At 38.7% G+C, this 25,849-nt stretch overlaps 1 protein-coding gene across 3 annotated transcripts; it reads left to right on the forward strand.

Moving 5' to 3' along the window:
* Positions 1 to 477: 477 nt before the first annotated feature.
* On the forward strand, positions 478 to 25,849 carry LOC104895972 (abscisic stress-ripening protein 3). Of its 3 annotated transcripts, none has more exons than XM_019249363.3 (2): positions 478 to 3,148; positions 25,435 to 25,849. In XM_019249363.3, exons 1-2 carry the CDS (start codon positions 3,026 to 3,028, stop codon positions 25,609 to 25,611), a joined length of 300 nt encoding a protein of 99 aa, XP_019104908.1. In that variant the 5' UTR covers positions 478 to 3,025; the 3' UTR covers positions 25,612 to 25,849. The 3 variants fall into 3 exon arrangements, with proteins under 3 accessions (XP_019104908.1, XP_010680933.1, XP_010680922.1); XM_010682631.3 differs by lacking the exon at positions 25,435 to 25,849 and adding an exon at positions 4,164 to 4,571 and having other exon boundaries at positions 2,690 to 3,148; XM_010682620.4 differs by lacking the exon at positions 478 to 3,148 and adding an exon at positions 23,768 to 24,025.

Genomic DNA, 25,849 nt, shown 5'->3' on the forward strand with positions numbered 1-25,849 from the left:
TGTTTACTGAGACGCCAAATGCTCGAGTAAAGGCATTTACTTTAACCGGATTTAAAAATTGGAAAAAGGTTAACAATGGAAAACATTGTGAATTCCTTGCTCATGTGGGAGAAGGTCCATGTACAATACATCGAAGTGTTGTACAGTCATATAGGACTCTCCTTAAACAAAAGGCAAATATTCGTAATTTTATCAATAAACAAAGTGAAAGGCAAATCAAGCAAAATCGCTTGCGTCTCAAGGCTTCTATTGATGTTCTTCGCTTGTTGACTACACAAGGTTGTCCTTTAAGAGGTCATGATGAGTCAAAAGATTCAAAATCAAGGAAACTATCTTGAATTCAGAAAAACTTTGGCGATATAAAATAAAAATGTTGGCAAAGCAATAAGATGAGCTCCTTATAATTACAAGTACATTGCTCCATCGATCCAAAAAGAGATTCTCCATATTATTTCTTATATGTTCGCAAGAACATTAGACAAGAAATTAGAGATTCCAAATTTTGTATCATTGTTGATGAAGCACGAGATGAATCTAAAAGAGAGCAAATGTGACTTGTATTAAGGTTTGTTGACCGGAACAGAATAATTAGGGAGCGATTTTTTGACCTTATACGTGTTTCAGATACATCGACAACAACTCTCAAAAGGGAATTGTGTTCGGTCCTTTCTCGACATCAATTAGCGATTGAAAATATTCGAGGTAAAGGATATGATGGTGCTAGTAATATGAGAGGTGAGTGGAATGGTTTACATGCATTATTTCTGGCAAATTGCCCGTATGCTTATTATGTTCATTGTTATGCTCATCGTTTACAACTTGCTTTAGTTGCTGCATCTAGAGATGTAAGTCTAATACATCAAATTTTTTTCTAATTTTGACTTTTATTGTCAATGTCATTGTTGCATCTTCCAAATGTCTTGATAAATTGCATGCAACTAAAGTTGTTGAAATTAAATGGCTGTTATCTATTGGTGAAATATAAAGTGGTAGAGGGGCTAATCAGATGGGCACTCCAAAACTGGAGATATACATTGGGGTTCACATCTTTACTCTGTTCGTAGCTTGCTTAAAATGTTCAATGCAATAGTCTCAAAACTTGAGCATATCATGGCAGATAAGTGTGTACATATTCTCAACGTGGGGATGTTGATGCTGCTCTAAATTTATTGATTTCCTTTGATTTTGTGTTCATGACACATTTAATGGAAGAAGTTTTGAGAATTGTTGATAATTTGTGTCAAGCTTTACAACAAAAGTATCAACATATTGTGAATGCTATAAAACTAGTCTCTACGAGTCAAACACTCATTCAAGAAATGAGGGAGAATGGATGGGAAAGGTTTTTAGGTTCGGTGGGACTGTTTTGTCAACAACATGAGATTCTGGTGCCTAATATGAATGCTCCTTATCTAGCTCGTAAGTGTAGAGCTCGTCATCAACACGATCAAGTTACAATGGACCATTTTTATCGAGTTGAAATATTTATAAGTACAATTGACAAGCAATTACAAGAGCTGAACCGCAGATTTAACAACAATGCCTTGGAGCTCTTGACCTTGTCGTCATTGTTAGAGCCAAAGGATGATTTCAAAAAAATTTGATATCAATAAGATTTGCATACTAGTAGAAAAGTATTATCCAAATGATTTTACGGAGCAAGAGAGGTACAATCTGAAGGATCATTTGCAACATTTCATTTGTGAAGTGAAAGATGATCAAAATATGAGAAATTATTCTACTTTGGAGGAGGTTTGTGAACAATTGGCACAAACAAAAAAGTCAAATGTTTTTTTTGTTTGACAGATTAATACGTCTAATATTGACTCTTCCTGTGTCAACAACAACAACTGAGAGAGCATTCTCAGCAATGCGTAATAAAATAGAAGATGAGTTTTTGGCGGACAACTTAGTTATTTATATTGAAAGGGAAATTTCTAAGAGTTTTAGCAACAAGTCAATTATTGATGATTTTAAAATTTTAAAAGACCGTCGAGCGTTACTTTAGTTCTTTTTTCAATAGTGGGTTCATGACACTTGTGGTTTTAACATTTTTATATCTATTTTATTCCGATATTTTTGTTTAACCTATATTTTTACATTGGATTTAGAATTATATTCATATGTTCTTATAGTTTTATACTTTCATATCTGTTAATATGTTATTGTAGAAAAATCTAGCCCCTGTAGCAAATCTTTCAAGATCTGCCACTATCAAAAATAGTTTAATACTCTATCACATCTAGTGAAGAGAATAGAGGAGATCACGAGCAATGACCCATGGATAACATTTTGAACAGAAAAACTCCAACTAATCCACGCGCATGAACTAGTCCCAAAGAATTCACACTCTAAAATAGAAAGACCAAGTATAATAATCAGGTGGCGAATTCATTTGAATATCTATACTAATATATTAAAAGGCGTGCGTAAACCATGAACGGTGCCACGTGGCGCTCTCCCTAGGGAGTTTTAGTTCATGAAATTCATGTACAATAAAAAAATTAGAAATTGCATAGTATATGTTTTGATCTCGTGACCTCAAGTTCATGTACTTAAGTTTTAACCACTAGACCAAGTTGTATTTAGTGCTATCATATCAAAGTACAATATTAATAAATAAAAATTTTCTTACCCGGGGCATAACCCGGGCCTAATAACTAGTTATTATACGAAAATTGATGACGTCGTGAACACATGCCATGATAATTGATAATAGCTTTTAAAGCTTCTCTTAGCTGAACGTACGTAATACTACTATTCAACACGGCGAAGGTAAGTTTGCGAAATTTAGTAGTCGGAACTCGTATGCCACGCGTAAATGAACAAAGCTAAGGAACCACAAATGCGTATCACTGCCTATATATAAACACCTGAACATTCCTTATTAGAATATAATTCAAACATCTTTCAAATTAATTACCATAAGATATTATCGTTTGTTTCATACTTTATCTAAATAAAATTATTGAATACCTTTCGACTTTAATTTATACAATTATTTAAGAAAGTTATTATAAGCAATATGACTGGTCACCACCATGAGAAGGAGGAAGCACAAAAGGATCCAAAGAAGGAATTGAAGCATCATAAGCACCTTCAACATTTCGGAAAGGCCACTACTGTTGCTGCTGGTGTTTATGCTCTGGTAATTTTAAGATATGGTTTACCCTAATACATTATTGTTATCATTTGGGATGTTATTTTTTTTTGAAAATATAAGCATTTCATTACAATGTGCTGAAGGACTAAGGACCTGTCTACAGGGCCAAAGCCATATATAAATACTGCCCATAGACCAGTTTTTATAATCATGTGGTGTGGAAAATTCACATATGACTACTATATCAAAAAGAGGATAACTAAAACTAAGCTTAGTGGACTACTATTCCTATTATTAATTGGCTTTAGGATGATCGAATTGACCCTGATAGACTTGTATGTGTTCACGCTCCGCTCCAACGTGAGCTTATGTTCCTCATCCGAAAGGATATTTTAGGTTGGCCTCCAGATTGATGGGGGTCTCCTAAGTTTTTCTTTCCTTATCAAAAAAAAAAAAAAAAAAAATATAGCGGCAAGATCACATGAGAATGCTTCTTACATGAGAAATGAGAATGAATCTCACCACACAATTGGATTAGAGTTACAACACTTGTCCATTAGAGTTATACTCCTCAAAAAATTTGAGTCCAGTTTTTTTTTAAAAAATTTCTTTTCTAATATTCTTTTTTTCGAGTTACCTACTTTTTCATTAGAATTACATCACTTATTTATAAGAGTCATAGCGCGTAAAATTGATTTTTATATCTCCTGTAAGTATGCATAGTCATATGAATTCACTTATATATATATATATATATATATATATATATATATATATGTATATATCATTAAATATAAAAAGAAGTAACGTTTAAAGAACAAAGAGAAACATAGAGAGAATTTCGAAATTATGAGCTTAATTAGGTGCTTAATTAGTCTTGCTTTCATTGTTTCACGCACTCGTTTTGCTATTTCCTATTAAACACGCTATAAGCTTCTCTATCAAGAACTATCCACCTAGTTATCAAACATATATTTATTCTTGAGACTTGAGCTAGCTCTTTTTGACATCGGGAGAGGTAGGTTTTTTTATATACTTACATCTTGTGAATATTTTGTAGCATGAGAAGAAACAGGCCAAAAAAGACCCCGTGAACGCTCACAAACACAAGGTGAAAGAAGGGGTAGCAGCTGCAGTTGCAGTTGGTGCTGCTGGTTTCGTATTCCATGAACATCACAAGAAGAAAGAAGCCAAACAGGAGCTCAAGCAGCAAAAGAAGCATCATCACCATCACTAGTATAAAAAAAATATATATAAAACAGTAGCCTCATCTTTAATTCTATTTCCTGGTTGATCATATTCTATAATTTATTTTATAGTTTATTTCATTATGTCATCAGTTGATTTTTTTTGTAACATACATATCGACATATTAGTTTGATTATCTTTCGTATTGTACCAAGTGAACAATTCAATGACTCGTTCGTTTTCATATATATACTCCATTTCTATTTTTTTAGTATGTTAATTTGGAATTTTAACGCTATTCACTAATAGGGACAATTTTTTAATTTTTTGTATAATATAAGAAAAAAATAGTCATGTAAAATCTTGCTTGATTTCTCTCAATAAGTACTTTATTAATATTCAAGCCTTATAATTTTCAGTAATAAAAGGACCAAAAAGTATATTCGCAAATGTGAAAAGTAAAAACAAGCAAATAAAAAAATATAAAAGGAGTACCACATTAGTTATTTTAAATTGAAATGCTTTTACTTTTATATTACTTACAGGCTTAGAATCTTGACTTAAGATTTTGTACTAATATAGAAATAGATGTCAGTATATATAATGGGTCCGGATCCTCTAAAGTTTTATGAAAACTCTACAAAATAGAGTTGAATCCTGACCATATATTATAAAATAAAGGGCTCATGACTAGTGGGAAAGGAAAAGATATGGGCAGGATATTCGGGGGGGAAAAATAGGGGGGTTTTCGGGAAAGAAAATACAAGCCGCCTTTGATTTCTTAATCAACGACTGAGATTTAACGAACTCTACCATGTATAGTTTTTTTGGAACTCTAGAGGATCTCAACACATATATAATGTCTGATATATCTCAATGTCTGTGCATAGACAGAATATCAACTTCATTTCAAAACTTTATAGAAGAAATAATTAAATATATTAATGGTGAAAAAAGTTGCAGATACAAGCATTGAAGTCGAAAAGTTGTAATTAAAAAAAAATAAGGTTATAATGATATGTCTTACTCACCTTATAAAACTCATAATAGTTATACCTGGAACATATTAATCCGGATCGAAACCAATTAATTTGAAAAGAGGACAGTGATTCATGAACAAAATTAATGACCCATCACTCGATTACTCAAGCTGAAATTATCTTATCAATCGGTCAAATGTTGGGTCTGAACCGTCCAATGGGTTTGTGGAATTTTATTTTGTAAAAAGAAGAAGTATCATTATGATTCCCTAATTCTTCGTTTGTTTCACATCGAAAAAAATAAATTATAATCTTATTATACTTCTCTAATTCCTTGTTTTTTTTACATTGAAAAAAAATTAAATTAGCTATAAATAGTCGAAATACAACCTAGCGATATTACATTCAAACGAGCAATTGAGAAAAAAGAAAAACCTAGTGACCTAAGTCGAAATAACATGGAATTCTTGGCTTAATGCCACATAACCTAGAGTCACTTGACCTTGTGACTTAATATCCTTGGACATGGGGAACTTCACTATTATGGTTAATTTTTACAGGATGACATTGACGTGATGACATGGAGACTTTGACAATAAGACGCGACGGGAAGATGCGAAGACTAAGTCAACTAAAATCAGTAACCGATTGTCCGAAAAAGGAAGGTGGCAACTCGGCGTTAATTCAGCTAACAAAGCCGTTGGAGGAAATCAATTGCATGAAGAAAGGAAGTAGATTTTGTCAATTGAGCTTTGATTAGGAGAATTTCCTATAATCAAGGAACGGTTACCATTGTAATTGCTTAGGAAATTAATAGGGCATTTAATCAGAAAAAGCCAAAGAAAAAGATACGACATATGATATACAAAAGAAAAGGCAAGAGGAAGATTATTGAACTATAGGACATTCTACACTTGTACTTAGAGAAAAACTTAAGCTGTAACGATTGTCGCTCATTTGGAACGACAGTCCCTGATAGTAGATTGGTGGAACCATCTCCACCCGTGGTTTTTACCCACCTTCATTGGTGTTTTCCGCATCACCATTTCTGTGTGTTCTTCCCTTTAATCCCCTTTGCACTCATTCATTGCATTGTCATACTCATAAGCTGGTTAAATCGTCCCTAACTTTAATTCTGTCGTAGAAGGCAAATTTTAGCATGAACAGTTTGGCGCCCACCGTGGGGCATAAACCAGATCAACTATTGTTCAAACCCATCAAATGACTGGAACACCAAGTCTCGACGAAATGCAGAGGTTATATGACCAAATGAGAGCAGAGATGCTCACAATGAAGTAAGCTAATGAGCGTCTATCCTCTGACTTCTCATCGTCGGAGGAAAAGCTTCAAAAGCTGCAACAGGAGTTAGCATCATCCAAAGCCTAAAAGGTTCAGCGTCGTGCCTGCCAATATGGACGACATCCCCCTTATGCAGAAATTATTCTGATTTAGATGGTGCTGAATCCGAAGATGACGCAGAACTCGAGGACGAAGAGCCCTCGAATGACGCAGAAAAAAATCCTGGCGAGGGAGAAGCAGATCCCATGGCGAAGCGCATGATCTTGATTGAGAGGCAGAATAGGCGTCGAATGAAGCTCATGTCCCAGCTCCCTGGAGCTCCAACGCTAAGCATCGTAGAGCATCCTGACGGTTATGCGGCATCACCGTTCGTAGAGAGGATCTCAAAGGCCGCGCTCCCCAAAAGCTCAATCTGCCTGTCCTTGTTGCCAATTATGACGGTTCCACTGATCCAGGCGAGCATGTCGCCCAATACAAGCAGCGGATGTGGCAAGCCTCAATTCCTTGGCACCTGGTGGAAGCCTGTATGTGCAAGTCTTTCGGAGCTACGCTCACCGGTCCTGCCCTCAAATGGCTTGGGTCCCTTAAGCCAGGAAGCATCAGCAATTTTTCCACTCTAGTCAACAAGTTTTATGAGAAATTTGAAGGCAGTCGCAGCCTGGAGAAGCAGACGAGCAACCTATATGGCGTCGTCCAAGGACCTAATAGAATCTATTCGCAATTATTATAATCGCTTTAATAAAGAGATGATTAGCATTAAAGATCTTGATACTATGACTTCTATTAAATGTTTCAGGAAAGGTCTAATTCTGCGATAAAAACTCTACAACCGTCTGACAAAGTATCCGTGTCAGACATTCGAGGAAGTCAAGTCGCGAGCATTGGCACATATGAGGCTGGAAGAAGACAATGCCATCCTCAACACCATATCAACGCGTCGTGCACCATAAAATCCCAACGACCGGAAGGCTTGCGTCCCCAAGAAGAATAATTGGCGAAACCATCCATACAGTCGACCAAATCAGGTAAACAATGTTACAGACGTAATCGATAATGCAGGTAGTGACGTAAGGACTTAGTCGCCAACCTTCCCAGATTTCGAGTTCTATGGATTCTCTGTCCACGTCGGGGCTTAACCAAGATCGGAGCGCCCGTTCGGTGGCCAAGAAAGAATGATCGACCAGATGCGCAAAAAGATCAAACCAAATGGTGGTAATTTCATCATGATCATGGTCACAAGACGGAGGAATGCATCGCGTTACGACGAGAGGTCGCGTTCATGCTCAATAAAGGACACCTTCAAGATATCCTGAGCGACAAAGGCAAGGCTTCGTTCGAAAGAAATCCTGCACAGCCAATTCCGCCTACGTCACCGAAGCACGTATAGGTAATCAATGTAATTTCTGGCGGGTCTGATGTGTGTGGACTAAAGTGCTCCGCAGCCAAAAGGCTAGCAAGAGAGGGTACTCCCTCGTCCGCCGTTTTTAAATCTTGCAGATCTAAAGAAGAACGCAAATTGGAGGCGATGGTGATGACCTTCGACGACGATGACGTGTGCGACGTGGAGCACCACGATGGACTGGTCATATCCTTGACTGTCGGTAACTGCATTTTGAAGCGAGTATTGGTAGATGGGGGCAGCTCAGCCAATATCATATTCAAAAGCGTCCTCGAAGGTATGGGATTGTGTGATAAGGATATTACTAAATGATCCACTACTTTAGTTGGTTTCAGCGGAGAGGCCCAACACCCCGTCGGAGAAATTACATTACCAACGCTAGCCAAAGGCGTCAATCTGCCAACCAAGTTCAATGTTGTGGATCGCCCATCTACATACAACATCATCCTCGGCACCCCATGGATTCACAAAATGAAGGTCGTCCCGTCAACTTATCATCAGACGTTGAAGTCCCCAACCAAGTGGGGGGGTCCAAGAAATAAAGGGCGAGCAAAAATCCACAAGAGAATGTTATAGATCATCGCTCAAACTTCCAAAGGCAGTCATTTAGCAATTAAAGGATGGATCAGCACCCGACGCACCCAGTGAACAGGACGTGGATGAAGTGATGCTCGATCCGTCCATCCCACATCACGTCGTTCGAATCGGAGCGACGTTGTCGCAAGAAATATGACGTCAGTTAATTGATTTTTTAAAGGTTAATCAAGATTGTTTTGCCTGGTCCCATAAGGATATGACAAGAATCAGTCCTGACGTCATAATGCATAAACTCAACGTCGATCCCGATTACAAGCTAGTAAAGCAAAAAAGAAGCAAATTCGCGCCTGAGAGGAACCAAATCATCCACGACGAAGTCCAAAAGCTGATCGACACTGGAAAAATTCGCGAAGTAAAATACCCAGATTGGCTAGCCAATGTCGTGGTCATGATCAAGAACGGGAAGTGGAGAGTCTGCATAGACTTCACATACTTGAACAAAGCGTGTCGCAAAGATCTGTTCCCTCTCCCTCATATTGATGCGATGGTTGATGCGACAGCAGGCCACGAGCTCTTGACGTTCATGGACGCATATTTCGGATACAATCAAATATTGATGCATCCGGACGATCCGAAAAGACAACGTTCGTCACCGAGAAAGATATATATTGTTTTGGTTTGAAAAACGCAGGTGCCACGTATTAACGACTGGTCAACCAGATGTTTAAAGATCAACTGGGCGACACTATGGAAGTGTATATAGATGATATGCTCGTCAAATCCAAACAAGCAAATGATCACGTCCAACACTTGTTAGAAGCTTTCGACGTCCTACGAAGGTATGGCATGAAATTAAATTATACTAAGTGTACATTTGGAGTGTCTACAGGAAAGTTCCTAGGATACGTTTTAACACAACGAAGAATCGAAGCTATCCCGGATCAAATAAGGGCCCTCATCAATATCCAATCTCCAAGGAACGTCAAAGAAGTGCAGAAATTAACCAGTCGCGTGGTCGCGCTGAATCGCTTCATATCCCGGTCGTCTGAAAGATATCACTTATTCTACAACGTCCTGAGGAAGAATAAAGGCTTCAACTGGTCGCAGCAGCATGAAGACGCGCTACAAGAACTCAAAAAATACCTAGCGTCACCACCATTGCTGTGAAAGCCTAATGATGGAGAGACGCTGCAGCTTTATCTTGCCGTGAGCGGAGTATCCGTCAGTGTTGTCCATACGCGAGAAGCAGAAAGTCAGCAGCTCCCAATCTATTATGTCAGTAAGTCTGTGCAAGACGCAGAGACCAGGTATTCCTCATTGGAAAAACTCATCCTAGCTATAGTAGTTGTTGTTAAAAAACTGAGACACTATTTTGAGACACATATTGTTCTTATTATGACTAACTACCCTGTCAAATTTGTCTTGCAACGTCCTGAGTTGACAAGACGCATGAGTAACTGGGCGATAGCGCTCAGTGGATACGATATTCAGTTTCGTCCCAAAACAACCATTAAGTCACAGGCATTGGCAGATTTTGTGGCGGACTTTAGCCCAGAACTAGAGAAGCTCGCAAATGACGAAGTCCCACAAATTAACCATGTAGACTGTGAACCTTGGATATTATTTGTTGACGGATCCTCCAATTTTCGTGGTGCAGGTCTAGATGTTATGCTAAAGTCGCCCAAGGGGGCAAGGTAATACAAGCCATTTGCTGCGAATTTAGAGCAACGAACAATGAGGCCGAGTACAAAGCACTCATAGCAGGAATGACGTTAGCAGAGTACATGGGAGCAAAGGCGTTAAAAGTCTTCAGCGACTCATTGCTAATAGTTAGCCAAATCAAAGGATAATTCGCGGCGAAAGATTCTAAAATGGCTATGTACTTAGAGATAGCTCAGCGAAAGAGCAAAATATTTAACCCATTTGACATTTTGCAGATACCAAGGGACCAGAATACGCAGGCAGACGCACTGGCCAACCTTGGATCCTCCTTGAGGGACATTTCGTTCACGTCCGTCCCCATAGTCCATCTAGCAAATCCTGCAGTCGCTAGGAATGGAGGAGAAACCGTCGCGACAACGACTGAGCGTCTTCAAGACGACGGCAACAACGATCCCAATGTTCATACGATGTCGCAAATGACGAAGGAAAACCCACAACAACGAATGACCTCGATAATGAGGAGGTAACTATCTGTGGGACAAAACCATTTTATGACTATCTTACTAATGACATACTTCCAGCAGATAAGGCAGAAGCGCGCAGAATTCGATTTAAAGCGTCGCGATACGTGCTCATTCAAGGAGTATTGTTCAAAAAGTCTGTCGCGGGCCCCTGCGCTGTTTGGAAAACGATCAGTGGAAGAAAGTCTTAGAGGACCTACATGAAGGGACATGTGGAAACCACTCAGGAGGACGTAGCTTATCCAACAGAGCGTTGCGTATGGGTTACTATTGGCCTACAATGAAAAAAGACGCAGTAAGGTATGTCACCAAGTGCGGTAGCTGTCAACGACACGCAGGTATGACGCATAAACCCTGTGAGATTTTACATCCTTCTTTAACACCTTGGCCTTTCAATGGGGCATGGATATATTTGGCAAATTACCTACAGCCTCAGGTCAAAAGGTCTTTATGTTGGCACTAACTGTTTACTTTTCTAAATGGATAGAAGTAGATTCTTTTCAACAGGTACGCGACAAGCAAGTGATTTCTTTTATATATACTAACATAATTTGGAGGTTTGGTGTCCCGTCCGAAATAATATGCGACAATGGGTCGCAATTTATTAGCAATGAAACGAAGCATTTTTGTGATGAATGGAACATAACGTTGTTAACGTTAACGCCAAGGTATCTGCAAGCTAATGGACAGGCTGAGTCTAGCAACAAGACGGTCATTGATACCCTGAAGAAACGACTTACAGCCAAGAAGGGAAATAGGCAGAGGCACTTCCTTCCATCTTATGGGCTAATCGCACGACACCGCGCACTGCGACAAGACAAACGCCGTTTTTGTTAGTGTATGGGTGTGAAGCTGTTCTGCCATCTGAAGTGAACGTCCCGACCGCTAGATTTGGTTTAATGACGGAGCAGCAGAACTGCAACGAGCTTGTCAACGATCTGGATACCATTGAGGAGTTTCGCGACATAGCGTTAGTGCGTATGGCGGCTCTGCAGCTAATAGTCGCAAGAAGTTTCAACAAAAACGTTCAAGCAAAATCCTTCGTTGAAGGCAATTGGGTCCTAAGGAAAGTGTTTCAAAACACACAAGAGGTTAAAGCCGGCAAGCTAGGACCTAAATGGGAAGACCATACCAAATTAGTAAAGTAGTAGGCAATGGAGTCTACCAATTGGTCCGACGTGACGGAAGCTTCGTGCCACGTAGTTGGAACACTATGCATCTTCAGCAGTATGTAAGAAATAAATGACACTACTATCATGTCAACGTCGCTAGTTGTTAGCGACCTTAGTGTTATCTCATTGTGTTTTGTTGTCTTTCAGGAAATTCATTCCCATCTGTTTCAATAACGTCGCAACGGTATTACGACGCGACAAGTAGACGTTATTTTATTACGCAGTAAAATAAAAGTGACGTTGTCACTACCTACAGCCTTTCAGTTTTTCCTTGCTTCAACAAATGTATCACGACGGATGTCTTGCCATTAAGTGCCACGATTGTCTTCAATGTTCCACCTATTTTCCTAGCAGTCACATGTAAGTGTCTATATGTTTTTCATGTATATTCTAAGTTTCTAAGTCCAAACGTTTCGTCTGAACGACCAATGAAGGCTGACTAAGCGCCTGGCCATGTCCTTATAGCGTCAGAATAACGACAGAAATGCACGCATGTCACACGAACGAAAAACATAAGATTAATTAAAAAAACACACAGTTGTCAAAAGTTATGGTCACCCCCATGGGTGACCTAAAAGTACAAAAGAAAGAGTCACTCCCTTGAGTGACCTAAAACAAAGTTTGGTAAAATTCTAAAAGATAAACGCAAAGAGGTATAAGGTAAAGCAACTAAAGACTAGGCGTCTAAGTTCTTGTCAGTCTCCTTTTCTAGTGACGCAGCAGGCGGCAGTATGACGATTGGGCTTCCTTATCAGTCTCTGGGTCGGGCGGCACGTCCGACGCAATGAAGCCAGCGCAGGACGGAGCGTTCTCATCCATCTTTGGCGGAGAATCTGCCGTCGCAGCCAAGTCATCCTTATTCATCAAATCCTTCATTGCTCCCATATATTGGAGGTAGAGGTCTATGTCTTTTTGTGGTGTGCACGATGACGTCTTCTTCATTAGGAACTGGTACATGAGCTTAGCCCTGACCCTAGTGGTCACCTCAGCCTCGAGCAAGTCCAGCTCACTCTTTTGTGCGTCAATGCTCGCTTGGAGATCCTTGATCTCTCAATGCGACGATTCTTCTAACTTAGTGGCTTTCTCCCTTATTTGTTCCAACTCATCTCCATTCTTCTTCAGAGTTTCCTCCATGTTTTTTATGGTCAACTTGTAAGCAATCGTTGTTAAACATCTCCCTTTGTCCACCCTCAGATTCATGGTCTGATGACCCTTCAGTAGTGTCGACATCTCCCTCTTAGCCATAAAGAGATGCTGTGATGACTGTGCAAAGAGAAAAGATACGTGTCAGTGCGTAATAATAAATTGTTGTTAAACATCGTAACGACCATAGTTAAATCAAACGACCATACCTGGAAAAGAAGCTCCAAGCCATCCGACATCAAGCGAGGGAGGGTGTGCTCCCTTATCCTCTCCTCAGCGTCAGGAAAGAGGAATTTGTCAGCCTCCGGCCATATTGACCTTTCCAACGACATAAAGTCGTTGGGGACGGTCACAGTGTATGATGGCCCACCCTTGTCAATAGGGGCCAGGAACTCAGTTTTGCGCGTTTTTGGCGCAATCTCTTGTTCGTCGTTCAGATGGACGACGACTGTGGTGTCTTTTTTCGTTGACGTCGTCAACGCAGACACAATGTCGGTAGAAGATTCCCTTTTGCTAACGCCTGGCTGTCCATACTTCCTCTAGGACGTGATTTTGATGAACCTGTCAACGAGTGTTAGTCGGTAGGATATTATGATGTCGCTAGAATCTAAAACAGAGGGGAAAAGGCAAACTTACCAGATGCCACAGATGAGCAGCTGTATTGGTTGGCAAATAGGATTCGTCTGAATTGTCTGTCTTCCTCTAACGTCTCCAGAAATTTGTCACAAAGACGCTGGGATTCGTCGTGATGCGTTAGTAATTTTGGGTTCAGGCCTGTGACAGGCTAAAGTCGTATCACCTAATCAAAAATAACCTAAGGTCCACTAACTAGTAGTCAGGGAAGTCAGGATCGAATCCACAGGGAGAAGTTATACCATCGTATCTGAACTCTAATATTATACTAACGAAATCAGATGAATGGTTGTGTTACTAAGCTAAACAGATAGCAGAATTAAATATGAAGGTGTAAATATATTAATAAAGTACTAGAATCATGGATCACTATGCATACAATTCGGGAAATCAGAGATAAATAATAACCACCTAGTAAGTCAACTGTCTAGGGCACATGTAATTTCTCTCGAACATTACCTCCCTCAAAGATCACCCAGCCGCTCTCGCATAGTCAAGGGTCACTTTGCCTAATAATTGAAAGCCTATACGGTATCTCTCTTCTCGAAGTAGATTCAGTATTGCAACAGCAGAAATATAAATCAGGCCTCACTTATAATCCTAGCATGAAGAATCAATCAAAGGAAACAGTTGAAATACAAGATAATCAAACTAATCTATCAATCCCTCATTGCATACATAGATCTCCACAATTCTAGATATAGAACTACTCACTCAGAATCATGAAAACAATAACAAGAATCATATAAAAACTCATACTTTGAAACATGGCAAATAACTAATAAAATAATATAATTAACAATAGAAGAAATAACAAAGAAATAATGAAGAAAGATTACCGAATTATATTGAACTATGAATAAGCAAAAGGTTTGATCTTGAATTGAAATCACAAAGCACTAAATTAAGGTTCTTGAAACACTCTCTAGAGAAAAATAATAATAAAAACTAGATAGGAGCTAATAATTCTGATTTTTCTATTTATACAAGCCCTAAAACAATAGCCAAAAGTCTTCAATGGAGGGCCCGCATTCATTCAAAACCCGCGTCTCGTCAGTCGCCCGATCGGGCCGGATATGCCCGATGGAATCGGGCTCCAAAGCGGATGAGAAAGGCCAAAATCGCCAGACGCCCGATGAGATCGGGCGGTCTGATAATATAGTGCCACGCAGCAGCTGGAGGGGCGCCCGATGTCGGGACAACTCGCCCGATCGGGCGAAACACCGAAATACAGGGCGTTGAACGCCCGATCGGGCCCGCAGCAGAGCCATAAAAGTTGTCTCTTCACCCGATCGGGCTGAGCCGCCCGATCCTGTCGGGCCGGTCAGCATAATCTTCGTTTCTTGTTCGTCCTTTGCTCAATGTCCCGGAAATCATCCTCGGGATATAGAAACTCGGCATCTAACCTCTTTAATCCACTGTGCAATCATGTAAAGTAGGTAATAGCTTCCAAAACCTACAATTCAATACAAAATAGCAAACCACAACTAGATGGAGAGAGTTAGTACCAAATGGCTCCTAAGAGCACCATAACCACAACTTTTAGCACATAATTAGGGAGAAAACTCTATATAAAACCATAATATCAAACTCCCCCAAGCTAAACCTTTGCTTGTCCCTAAGCAAAGCACAACATGAATATGAATAGAATTTGCTTCACCCCTAAAAGTATGAAACTCAAACATTTTGACCTCAATAACCTTCAAGCAAGCAAAGTTCAAGTTCAGTTGAATCTGATCACTTTTGACTACCAATCACTTAAGCAAATTATTCGAAATAGCAGCCATACATAACTTGCATATCTAGAAAAGGGGCTCACCAGGGTGTCACTCCTCTCAATTTTTGTGGCGAGCATAAAGTGTGCCCGAACGCTCACCAACCCAACCATAATATCCCTTCCCTCTCACACTCTCAATGATATGGAAATGGTAGTAATTATATAGAATTCTAGTTCTGTTAGGATTCTATGTAAATTAGGAATTTAATTTCAGTTTAATTTTAATTAAGTGTTTAAGTTGATAAAGGAATCCTATTATATTTAGGAGTCTAAATCCTTATCAGAGTCTAACTAGGAGTCTTATTTTGTTAATTATCTTAGAATAGGCGTGTGATATAGATAAGTATAGGATAATTATTTATCTTGATCCTTAAGATAAAGATAAATAAGTTTATTTGTTTTACTAGTTCAAGTAGGTTTAGGAAAATCTTGTACTATATAAGGGATTTTCGGCCATAATGAATAGGAGAGAGTGTTTTTGAGTTAATTATTGTTTCAGGAGAGAATCCACCTTGTTTCAGGAGTGAATCCAAAAACCCTAGTTGAACTGTGAGCCGAAATACGACTGAGTTCTTCATATCCAGTTACTTATTAAATAAAAATACATAAAAATACAAACTTTCATAATCAAAAGCCACTAAACTACATCAAAGAGCCCTAACCTATTAAGAATCACATCACTCATGTGTTTAGAAAAGGTAAAATATCGCTCATCCTACTCAAGTCGACTCGAATAACAAACTTAAACTTCAACTTTGGCACATTGACTCTGTATCATTCCAATAAACATTCAAACAAGTGCTCAAAAGGTCTTTCTGAGGGTTGTAATGGGGCTCGGGTAAAGGTATGGGAATTATTTGGGGAATGTGGTGGAAAAGCCCAGAAAAGGGGAGCAATCAACACTAGTAGAATAGGTGTGGTAAAACAACTTCCATGGTCTCAATCACATACCCAAAATAATGACCAACTTTAGATTTTTCGAACCAACCAAATTGTCTCCTTGATAGTTTTCAGCAAAATGTATTGTTCTGATTTTTTACTTTTTTCTTTCATGACTCGTGACTTCTTGATTCTTTTCATGTGTTATTTTCTATTTTTTTTTCTTTGTTTTCTTTTCTCTTTTCACTTCACCTCATGTCAACTAAACATTTTTTAATCAACACCGAAAATCAACCACAAACATAGTTCTAACCTAACAAATGCTCCCCCAAGCTAGGCTTGGGACAATAAACATTGAAAAGGCTCAAGGCATGTAATGTGGCTTGATATAGATCCAAAAACTCATTAGGCTCAGCGGGGCTAGGAGGGAAATGATTCTTTTGTAGAAAATTCTGAGGCCAAAAATCAAACAATTGAACGCCTCTATCACAGCACAATGTTCAAAGTCATCAGAAATCAACGAGTACAATGCCAAAGTCAAGATAAGAATGATATGAGGAACTAACACACAAGGATAATTCGGACATAAATATGCATCCGAAGGCTCGAATGAATCCTTACAATGTAACCAGTTCAAGCATGCAGTTAAAGTAGGTGTTTTATCATCAAAATCTACTCAAGACCAAGGCAATCAAAGATCACATCACAACATCCCAATCACGAATGCCCGACATCCAGTATAATGAGTTAAATCATTTTTCAAGGCAAAGTTTGGGGCACAGGGAAGCAATTAGACTATTCATGTTCAACTCGTATTTTTGGTATTTTTTAGCAATATTTCATTTTTTTTGTTTTGTTTTTTGTTTTTATGAAAAGAAAAAGTTAACTAATTAACTAACTTAACTAGCCTAAGATCACATACACTAACCTACCTAAAACTTAATAATAGTGAGAGTGATACTTACAGAAATCCTCCCCCAAGCTGAACGTGGCAATGACCTCATTGCAACAAGAGGAAGGAGAGACATGGATATCAGTCATCCATGTGCACGTCCTCACTAGCCTCATCTCCATCCACCTCATTGCCGGGCTGACTGTAGCTCGGGTTCCAGTATACCAAGAGGATGTGCATCATGCTCAGCAATGCGATGCAAGCGGCAGTTCTCGTCTACATCGAGTACAAAGCCAGGTGTGATCGTTGGCTATGTATCGACCCGCTGACTAAGATTCTGTAGAAGAACACCATTGGCATCAACCTGCTGACTGAGGCCCTGGATGGCCGCTGTATTGGCTGTAATGCCAGTATCCATACGCTGAAGCAGGGTCATCATCTCCTGAAAATCAAAGGAAGGAGGAGCAGTAGAATATGGGGAGGGGGAGCATCAGAAGATGAGGGATATCCTCAACATGGGGACGACGTAATAGGTACGCTCAGGGATCTGGGGGCGAGGGTCGGGAAAGTCAGAACCTGCAATGGGAAGGTGATAGTGAGGTTGGCCAGGTTTGATTTTGGCCAAAGGGTTGGGCAGGTCAATGGAACCATTCCGTTAATTTGCCACTGTATGTGTCCCCACCCCGTTCTAACCAATGCAGGCGAGTGAGATAGGCATAGTCCAATAGGGTAGGCCTAAGGCGGCTGATACGAGTCTCGTCAAAGTCGGAATGGCCCTAGCAAAAAGAGTGACTAGCCCCCGTTCACGATGGGCCGAGAGGAGAACGTCCCTCGGCGGCCGCTTAGGGTATGTGGTGGCAATACGCTCCATTTGGAGCGCAACATGGTGAGGGATGTTGTAGTGGAAAGCGGCGGGGAGTGCCCCGATACATGTAGCTACCTATAGATAAAGCTCATCCCCTCGAATGAGCTGCCCTTCAACCCTCCCAAACAAGGTCTTTGACATGAAACGAACCCAAATTTTGAAGATGGGTTGGTGTATGTACCTAGCATGACAGTGTTGCAAGGTAAAATCAGTTTCGTCCCCCGTTATGGCATAGTAAATGTCCCTGTGATGATAGTCAGGGGGATGCCCAATCTCCTCCCGGTTAAGGACACGGAGTGTGCGAGCAAACTCCGGGAGGGTGAGGGTGAAGTCCCTATTTAAGAGCCTATAGGAAACATGCGAAATTGGTCCTGAATGAGGGTGGGTCACATTCAATCTACTATAGTATTCATACACAAGCACTGGATAGTTATTGACATGAAAGGATAAAGGGATTCCATACCAAATATTTTCATAAAATCTTTGAATTCATTATTAATTCCCAATTTATCCAAAAATTCAATATCAAGGAACGTGGTAGGACTTACCTCGCGCCCCTTGAGGCGCTGAAATCGTTCCCTTTGTTCCTCCGTGGAGAAGATGACGTCCGAGAAGGTCTCATCTCGGGGAATTTTCGGTCGTGGAGAAGGTGTCTTTTGGGAGGGTGTCCCTGCAGACAGCTTAGCTTGTTTAGTTTTCTTTCTGAGTCTACGAGCGGTCTTTTCAATCTCCGGATCGAACGGGATGAGATTTGGGGATTTCAATTTTCTGCTCATACACCAAAAACACTAAAACAAACGTGAGAGGCTCCAAATTAAAGAACAGGTGTTCTTCAAAGTAGAGGTTAGTTTAATACTATAATTCAGACAAAATAAATTAAACCGTCTCCCCGGCAACGACGCCAAAATTTGACAGGCTAAAGTCGCATCACCTAATCAAAAATAACCTAAGGTCCACTAACTAGTAGTCAGGGAAGTCAGGATCGAATCCACAGGGAGAAGTTATACTATCGTATCTGAACTCTAATATTATACTAACGAAATCAAATGAATGGTTGTGTTACTAAGCTAATCAGATAGCAGAATTAAATATGAAGGTGTAAATATATTAATAAAGTACTGGAATCATGGATCACTATGCATACAATTCGGGAAATCAGAGATAAATAATAACCACCTAGTAAGTCAACTGTCTAGGGCACATGTAATTTCTCTCGAACATTACCTCCCTCAAAGATCACCCAGCCGCTCTCGCATAGTCAAGGGTCACTTTGCCTAATAATTGAAAGCCTATACGGTATCTCTCCTCTCGAAGTAGATATAGTATTGCAACAATAGAAATATAAATCAGGCCTAACTTATAATCCTAGCATGAAGAATCAATCAAAGGAAACAGTTGAAATACAAGATAATCAAACTAATCTATCAATCCCTCATTGCATACATAGATCTCCACAATTCTAGATATAGAACTACTCACTGATAATCATAAAAACAATAACAAGAATCATATAAAAACTCATACTTAGAAATAAACATGGCAAATAACTAATAAAATAATATAATTAACAATGGAAGAAATAACAAAGAAATAATGAAGAAAGATTACCGAATTATATTGAACTATGAATAAGCAAAAGGTTTGATCTTGAATTGAAATCACAAAGCACTAAATTAAGGTAATTTTTCTTCATTATTTCTTTGTACAAGCCCTAAAACAATAGCCAAAAGTCTTGAAAGGAGCTAATAATTCTGATTTTTCTATTTATACAAGCCCTATAACAATAGCCAAAAGTCTTGAAAGGAGGGCCCGCATTCATTAAAAACCCGCGTCTCGTCAGTCGCCTGATCGGGCCGGATATGCCCGATCGAATCGGGCTCCAAAGCGGATGAGTAAGGCCAAAATCGCCAGACGCCCGATGAGATCGGGCTGACCCGCCCGATGACATCGGGCGGTCTGATAATATAGTGCCACGCAGCAGCTGGAGGGGCGCCCGATGTCGGGCCAACTCACCCGATCGGGCGAAACACCGAAATACGACAGGGCGTTGAACGCCCGATCGGGCCCGCAGCAGAGCCATAAAAGTTGTCTCTTCGCCCGATCAGGCTGTGCCGCCCGGTCCTGTCGGGCCGGTCAGCATAATCTTCGTTTCTTGTTCGTCCTTTGCTCAAAGTCCCGGAAATCATCCTCGGGATCTAGAAACTCGGCATCTAACCTCTCTAATCCACTGTGCAATCATGTAAAGTAGGTAATAGCTTCCAAAACCTACAATTCAATACAAAATAGCAAACCACAACTAGATGGAGAGAGTTAGTACCAAATGGCTCCTAAGAGCACCATAACCACAACTTTTAGCACATAATTAGGGGAGAAAACTCTATATAAAACCATAATATCAGCCTGCAGAAGAAACGATGTAAGAGTGGTGTTAACGACGCGACGCAAAGGAAAAAATGATTGAAAGTAAACAAACCTTCTGTGTTCCAGCCACCAATCAGGGATTATCCAGCTTCCCCTAGAGACGATTTCTTCATGAAAACGTATTTGTTCTTCCATTTTTCTATCGTTTGATTGAACTCCCCTGACCAATGGTTCTAATTTTTGCTTTGACATGAAGGGTTATCCTATTCTTAGCCTTAACCCTAATTTCATAGTAGAGTAAGAGATCATGAAGAGTAAAGGCTTCTTCCCAAGACGTCGTCACTCTGTCAACGACGCTTAGAATTCGCCAAACTTGAGGCATTATCTTCCCTGGGCTGATCTGATAGATCTGCATCAAGTCTCTGGCTAGGGGGGGGGGGGAGGGAGTTTCAAACCTATCTTAAAAGGGTATTCGTAAAGCACCACCCAGGTGGTGGGGCATGTCTCCGGTAGTTCAGTCGACTCTGCGTTCCTAATAACTGTGTCGACAGGCAACTTTCCTAACTCTAGAAACCTCATCGATCATATCTTCCTCTGACATGGTCGCCTGTTCGTCCTCGTTTTCACTTCTTTTTTCTACGAATTTTTCTTTTCCTCTCGACTTTTCCTTGTTTTTCCCGAAAGTCCTAATACTACGCCTACTGGGGGCCATGGACGCGATTGAAGAAAAAAGGAAAGTGCGAAACAAAGAAATTAATAAGCAATAGGAATTTACCTGGCACTAGAGATCGGTTTTCCGACGGAGAAACTTATGAAAGTTATGGAAATATTTTTGCTTTAGAGAGAGAAAGATCGGGTGGATTGAAATTTCAATCACACGCGCTATTTATAACCCCAAGAGTAATCATTACTTTAGGTTAACGGGTAGAAATTAAGGGCTCTTTGAAATTATCTTTTTGTATTGTGACCTTTGGGTTGCCTTATGGGTATTTTTTATCTAAGTGTCACTGCAGTATTTTTTCCTTACCTGTCGCGCAAGATTTTTTAGCTAAGTATTTTGGTTACATTACAGACATTTCAATTGATGTAATTTTTTTATTTTTTAAACAATTGTCTCATGGTCTTTGTGCTACCTTGTTTCGATAATTGGGGGCAAACTGTTATGGTTGATTTTTTCAGGATGACATTGACGTGATGACATGGCGTCTTTGACACTTAGACGCGACGGGAAGATGCGAAGACTAAGTCAACTAAAATCACTAACCGATTGTCCGAAAAAAGAAGGTGGCAACTCGGCGGTAATTCCGCTAACAAAGCCGTTGGAGGAAATCAATTGCATGAAGAAAGGAAGTAGATTTTGTCAGTTGAGCTTTGATTAGGAGAATCTCCTATAATCAAGGAACGGTTACCATTGTAATTGCTTAGGAAATTAATAGGGCATTTAATCAGAAAAAGCCAAAGAGAAAGTGACAACATATGATATACAAAAGAAAAGGCAAGAGGAAGATTACTCAACTAGAGGACATTCTACACTTGTACTTAGAGAAAAACTTAAGCTGTAACGATCGTCGTTTATCTGGAACGACAGTCCCTGATAGTAGATTGGTGGAACCATCTCCACCCGCGGTTTTTACCCACCTTCATTGGGGTTTTCCGCGTCACCATTTCTGTGTGTTCTTCCCTTTAACCCCCTTTGCACTCATTCCTTGTATTGTCATACTGATAATCTGGTTAAATCGTCCCTAACTTTAATTCTATCGTAAAAGGAAAATTTTAGCATAAATAGTTATCACCTCCAATTTGAATCACAACAAAAACATCTATATATTGAGAGATATGTGCATTCAAATTCAGCCTTATGCCATTCACAAGATTTCAAGTTATAAACAACAATTATCCACCTTCACTTGAAACCCATCGAATAAGATAACTCCACCTAATTAAAAGCAAGAAGTGATGCTCAACCAAACACCATAGAACCTGCACCTTAAATAAAATTCCATAAGCCTACTCACTTTAGGCAATCCTGAAAACAAACATCTTCTATAATTGTGTACCGATGCGTCTTCGAACACCAAAACCATATACAAAACTATCACATGGCCTAGATCTAGTCACCAACGCCAAGCATGCTTCTTTAAATTAACCAAACTCCCTTCAAACAATTCTTCATCTCAACAATAGACTCAAAGGTAATTCTAGAAACTGAATGATAACAATAATTTCTAAATTACAATTGTACTTAATAAACACAAAAGTACAAAATTTATGATAAGAAATAGGATGACTAGAACAAAATCTAATGCATTACCAAGATTGCTACTTTCTTACGACCTCAAAAACAATCTATCATAGACTTCAAAAAAAGAAAAATCCACACGGTTTCTCGTTTTACCAAGAGATCTCAAGGGGACACCAAACATAAAGAGATCGTAGAAACCGCAGCCCCAAATCTTGTAAACCTAAAGTGCAAGATTATCATGAATAGTGTCGGCAATATTTGTATATTGATCCTTATTGGACCTTTCTCCATTTTTTTTCTTTAATTTTAAACACTCAGATTTAATATGAACCTTCACATGACAATAGTTACAGATTTTTCCAGAATTCATTCCACCATGAGCAACCAAAGCATTTGTGTAAGCAGAATTATTAGAATTATTAACAAATTTATTGTCACTTAAATCTCTCAGAGTTAAGACCTCCTTAACATCCTACAAACTCAAATCCTATTTACCATAAAATAAGGTATCTCGAAAGTGCTTATACGAAGGTGGTAAAGAACACAACAACATAATAGCCATATCCTCATCATCGATATCAACATCGATGTTTTGCAAATCCGCATAAACATCAATCATTAATATTTCTTTGTTCTTAACGAGCTTTCGTTCTAACAACATGATTTCGTACTTCCCTAATCGTCAAATTTTTTTTTTTTTTTCTGAGGGGACTTCCCTTATCGTCAAATCATGAAACATAATTGAGTTATGAGAAAAGAGAAGACAAGCCTGACACATGAAATAAAAAATTAAGAAAACTCCAACTAATCCTCACGTATGAACCAATCTGAGAGAAGAAAAAAAAAAAAAAAATTAAAGAAAAAGAGTTGAGAGTATAATTAGGTGACCAATTTAATAGAAATGTTATCTACAAAAGTTGAGGATGACGTCGCGAACGCATGCTGTGATAATAGGTTTTGAAGCTTCTCTGAACTGAACATAGGTAATACTATTATTAAACACGGCGAAGGTAGCTTGCGAAATTTGATTTAGTCGTATGACACGCGTAAATTAACTTAGGCAAGAAGCAACAATTGTGTCTCACTGCCTATATATAAACACCTGAACATACCTTATTAGAATGTAACTCAAACATCTTTTGATTAGCATAAGATATTATCATTATATTCCGTATCTTATCTAAATCAAATTATTGAATATCTTTCGACTTTTTTTTACTTAATATTTTAAAAAGATATCAAAAACATTATGACTGATCACCACCATCGCAAGGAGGAAGCGAAAAAAGACCCAAAGAAGGAATTGAAGCACCATAAACACCTTCAACATTTTGGAAAAGCGACGGTTGTTGCTGCTGGTACTTATGCTCTGGTAATTTTAAGATATTATTATTTACTATAATAAATTTCTGTTGTCGTCTGGAATTTGTTTTTAGAAAAAAATGTATGCATTTCATTATCATTGCTCAAGGATTAAGGAGATGTCTACTAGGCCAAAGTCAATATAAATATTGCTCATAGGCCAACATTAATACATTATAATAATATATATATGAGTATTATATTACAGAAGAAAGAAGATAATAATTAACAAATAGGCCTACTCTTTCTATTATCAATTAATTTTAGGATACAATAGATTGGGTTTGTATGTACATGTGGCCAGGCTCTTCTTCAACCTGAGCTTGTGTTTTCCCCAAAAACATTTAGCATGTGATATATATCTTGGTATAGATTTATTATAACATTATATAGTCCATTAAATAATAGGATTTTTTGGGTGGAAAGAAACAATTAAAATAGGCTTTTTGTGTGGAAACACAACTTTAAATTGTTTTTGGAGGGAAGGATCAACTAAAATACTTTTGTTGGCAACTAAACACCACATTACGATTTTCAAGCCGAATTGTCAACTTTACGGCGTTCACAATTGGTTTCTCCCAAAACCTCGGTTTTTTTTTTTGTCAACTCACATTCTTTGTTTTCTCCTCTTTATTTCACGAGATCCCATTTTTTCTCTCTCGAAAATTTTCATGTCATCTTCTTCTCCTTCTTACCCACTTCTCCATCTTCTCACTAATTAACACTCCCTCTCTCTTCCTCTCTCCTCACTCATTCACATTGTTCCATATTTTCGTTTACCAACAACAAGAAGTCTGATTTTCGGTCTGGGCTCACCCGTTTCTCCTCTACGAACTCGGACGAGTGCACTTGCTCCGAGTTGTCTAACTAGTACTACTACCCGCTCTAAGGTTTAGGATGAGAGGTTTAGCTTTAATAAATTGAGAAAAATAGGGGAGATTGAGGGAAATCAGGGCTTTTAAATAGTAAGAAGGGGAAAAATAAGACAAACAAGAAAAGCTATATTTTCAATGGCGTAAAGTTGACTATTTGACATGAAAATTATAATGTGGTGTTAAGTTGTGAACAGAAGTATTTTAATTGATTCTTCTCTTCAAAAAAAAAATTTAATAATATTTTTCCACAAAAATCCTATTTTCATTGGTAACTTCCAAAAAAAACCCTAAATCATATGAGATGTGCAGTTGATTGAACAAAATAGAAACATATAGAGAATTTCTAAGTAATGAGCTGAGCAGCTTAGTCCTTTGATTATTACATGCATTCGTTTTGTTCTTTGCGCCTAAACACAATATAAGCTTCTCTATCAAGTACTATCAAACACATATTTACTCTTTAGCTAGTTTTTTTTTTTTTTTTTTTTTTTTTTTTTTTTTTTTTTTAATTTCATACTTACATTTCCTTGTGAATATTTTGTAGCATGAGAAGAAACAGGCCAAAAAAGACCCCGAGAACGCTCACAAACACAAGGTGAAAGAAGGGGTAGCAGCTGCAGTTGCAGTTGGTGCTGCTGGTCTCGTATTCCATGAACATCACAAGAAGAAAGAAGCCAAACAGGAGCTCAAGCAGCAAAAGAAGCATCATCACCATCACTAATATAAAAATATATATATAAAAAAAGTAGCCTCATCTTTAATTCTATTTCCTGGTTGATCATATTCTATAATTTATTTTATAGTTTATTTCATGATGCCATCAGTTGATTTTTTTTGTAATATACATATCGACATATTAGTTTGATTATCTTTCGTATTGTACCAAGTGAACAATTCAATGATGTTGCATTGTTGCGGCTACTCGTTCGTTTTCATATATATACTCCATTTCTATTTTA

Source organism: Beta vulgaris, chromosome 1 (genome assembly GCF_026745355.1).
Source record: "Beta vulgaris subsp. vulgaris cultivar EL10 chromosome 1, EL10.2, whole genome shotgun sequence".
Taxonomy (NCBI): domain Eukaryota; kingdom Viridiplantae; phylum Streptophyta; class Magnoliopsida; order Caryophyllales; family Amaranthaceae; genus Beta; species Beta vulgaris.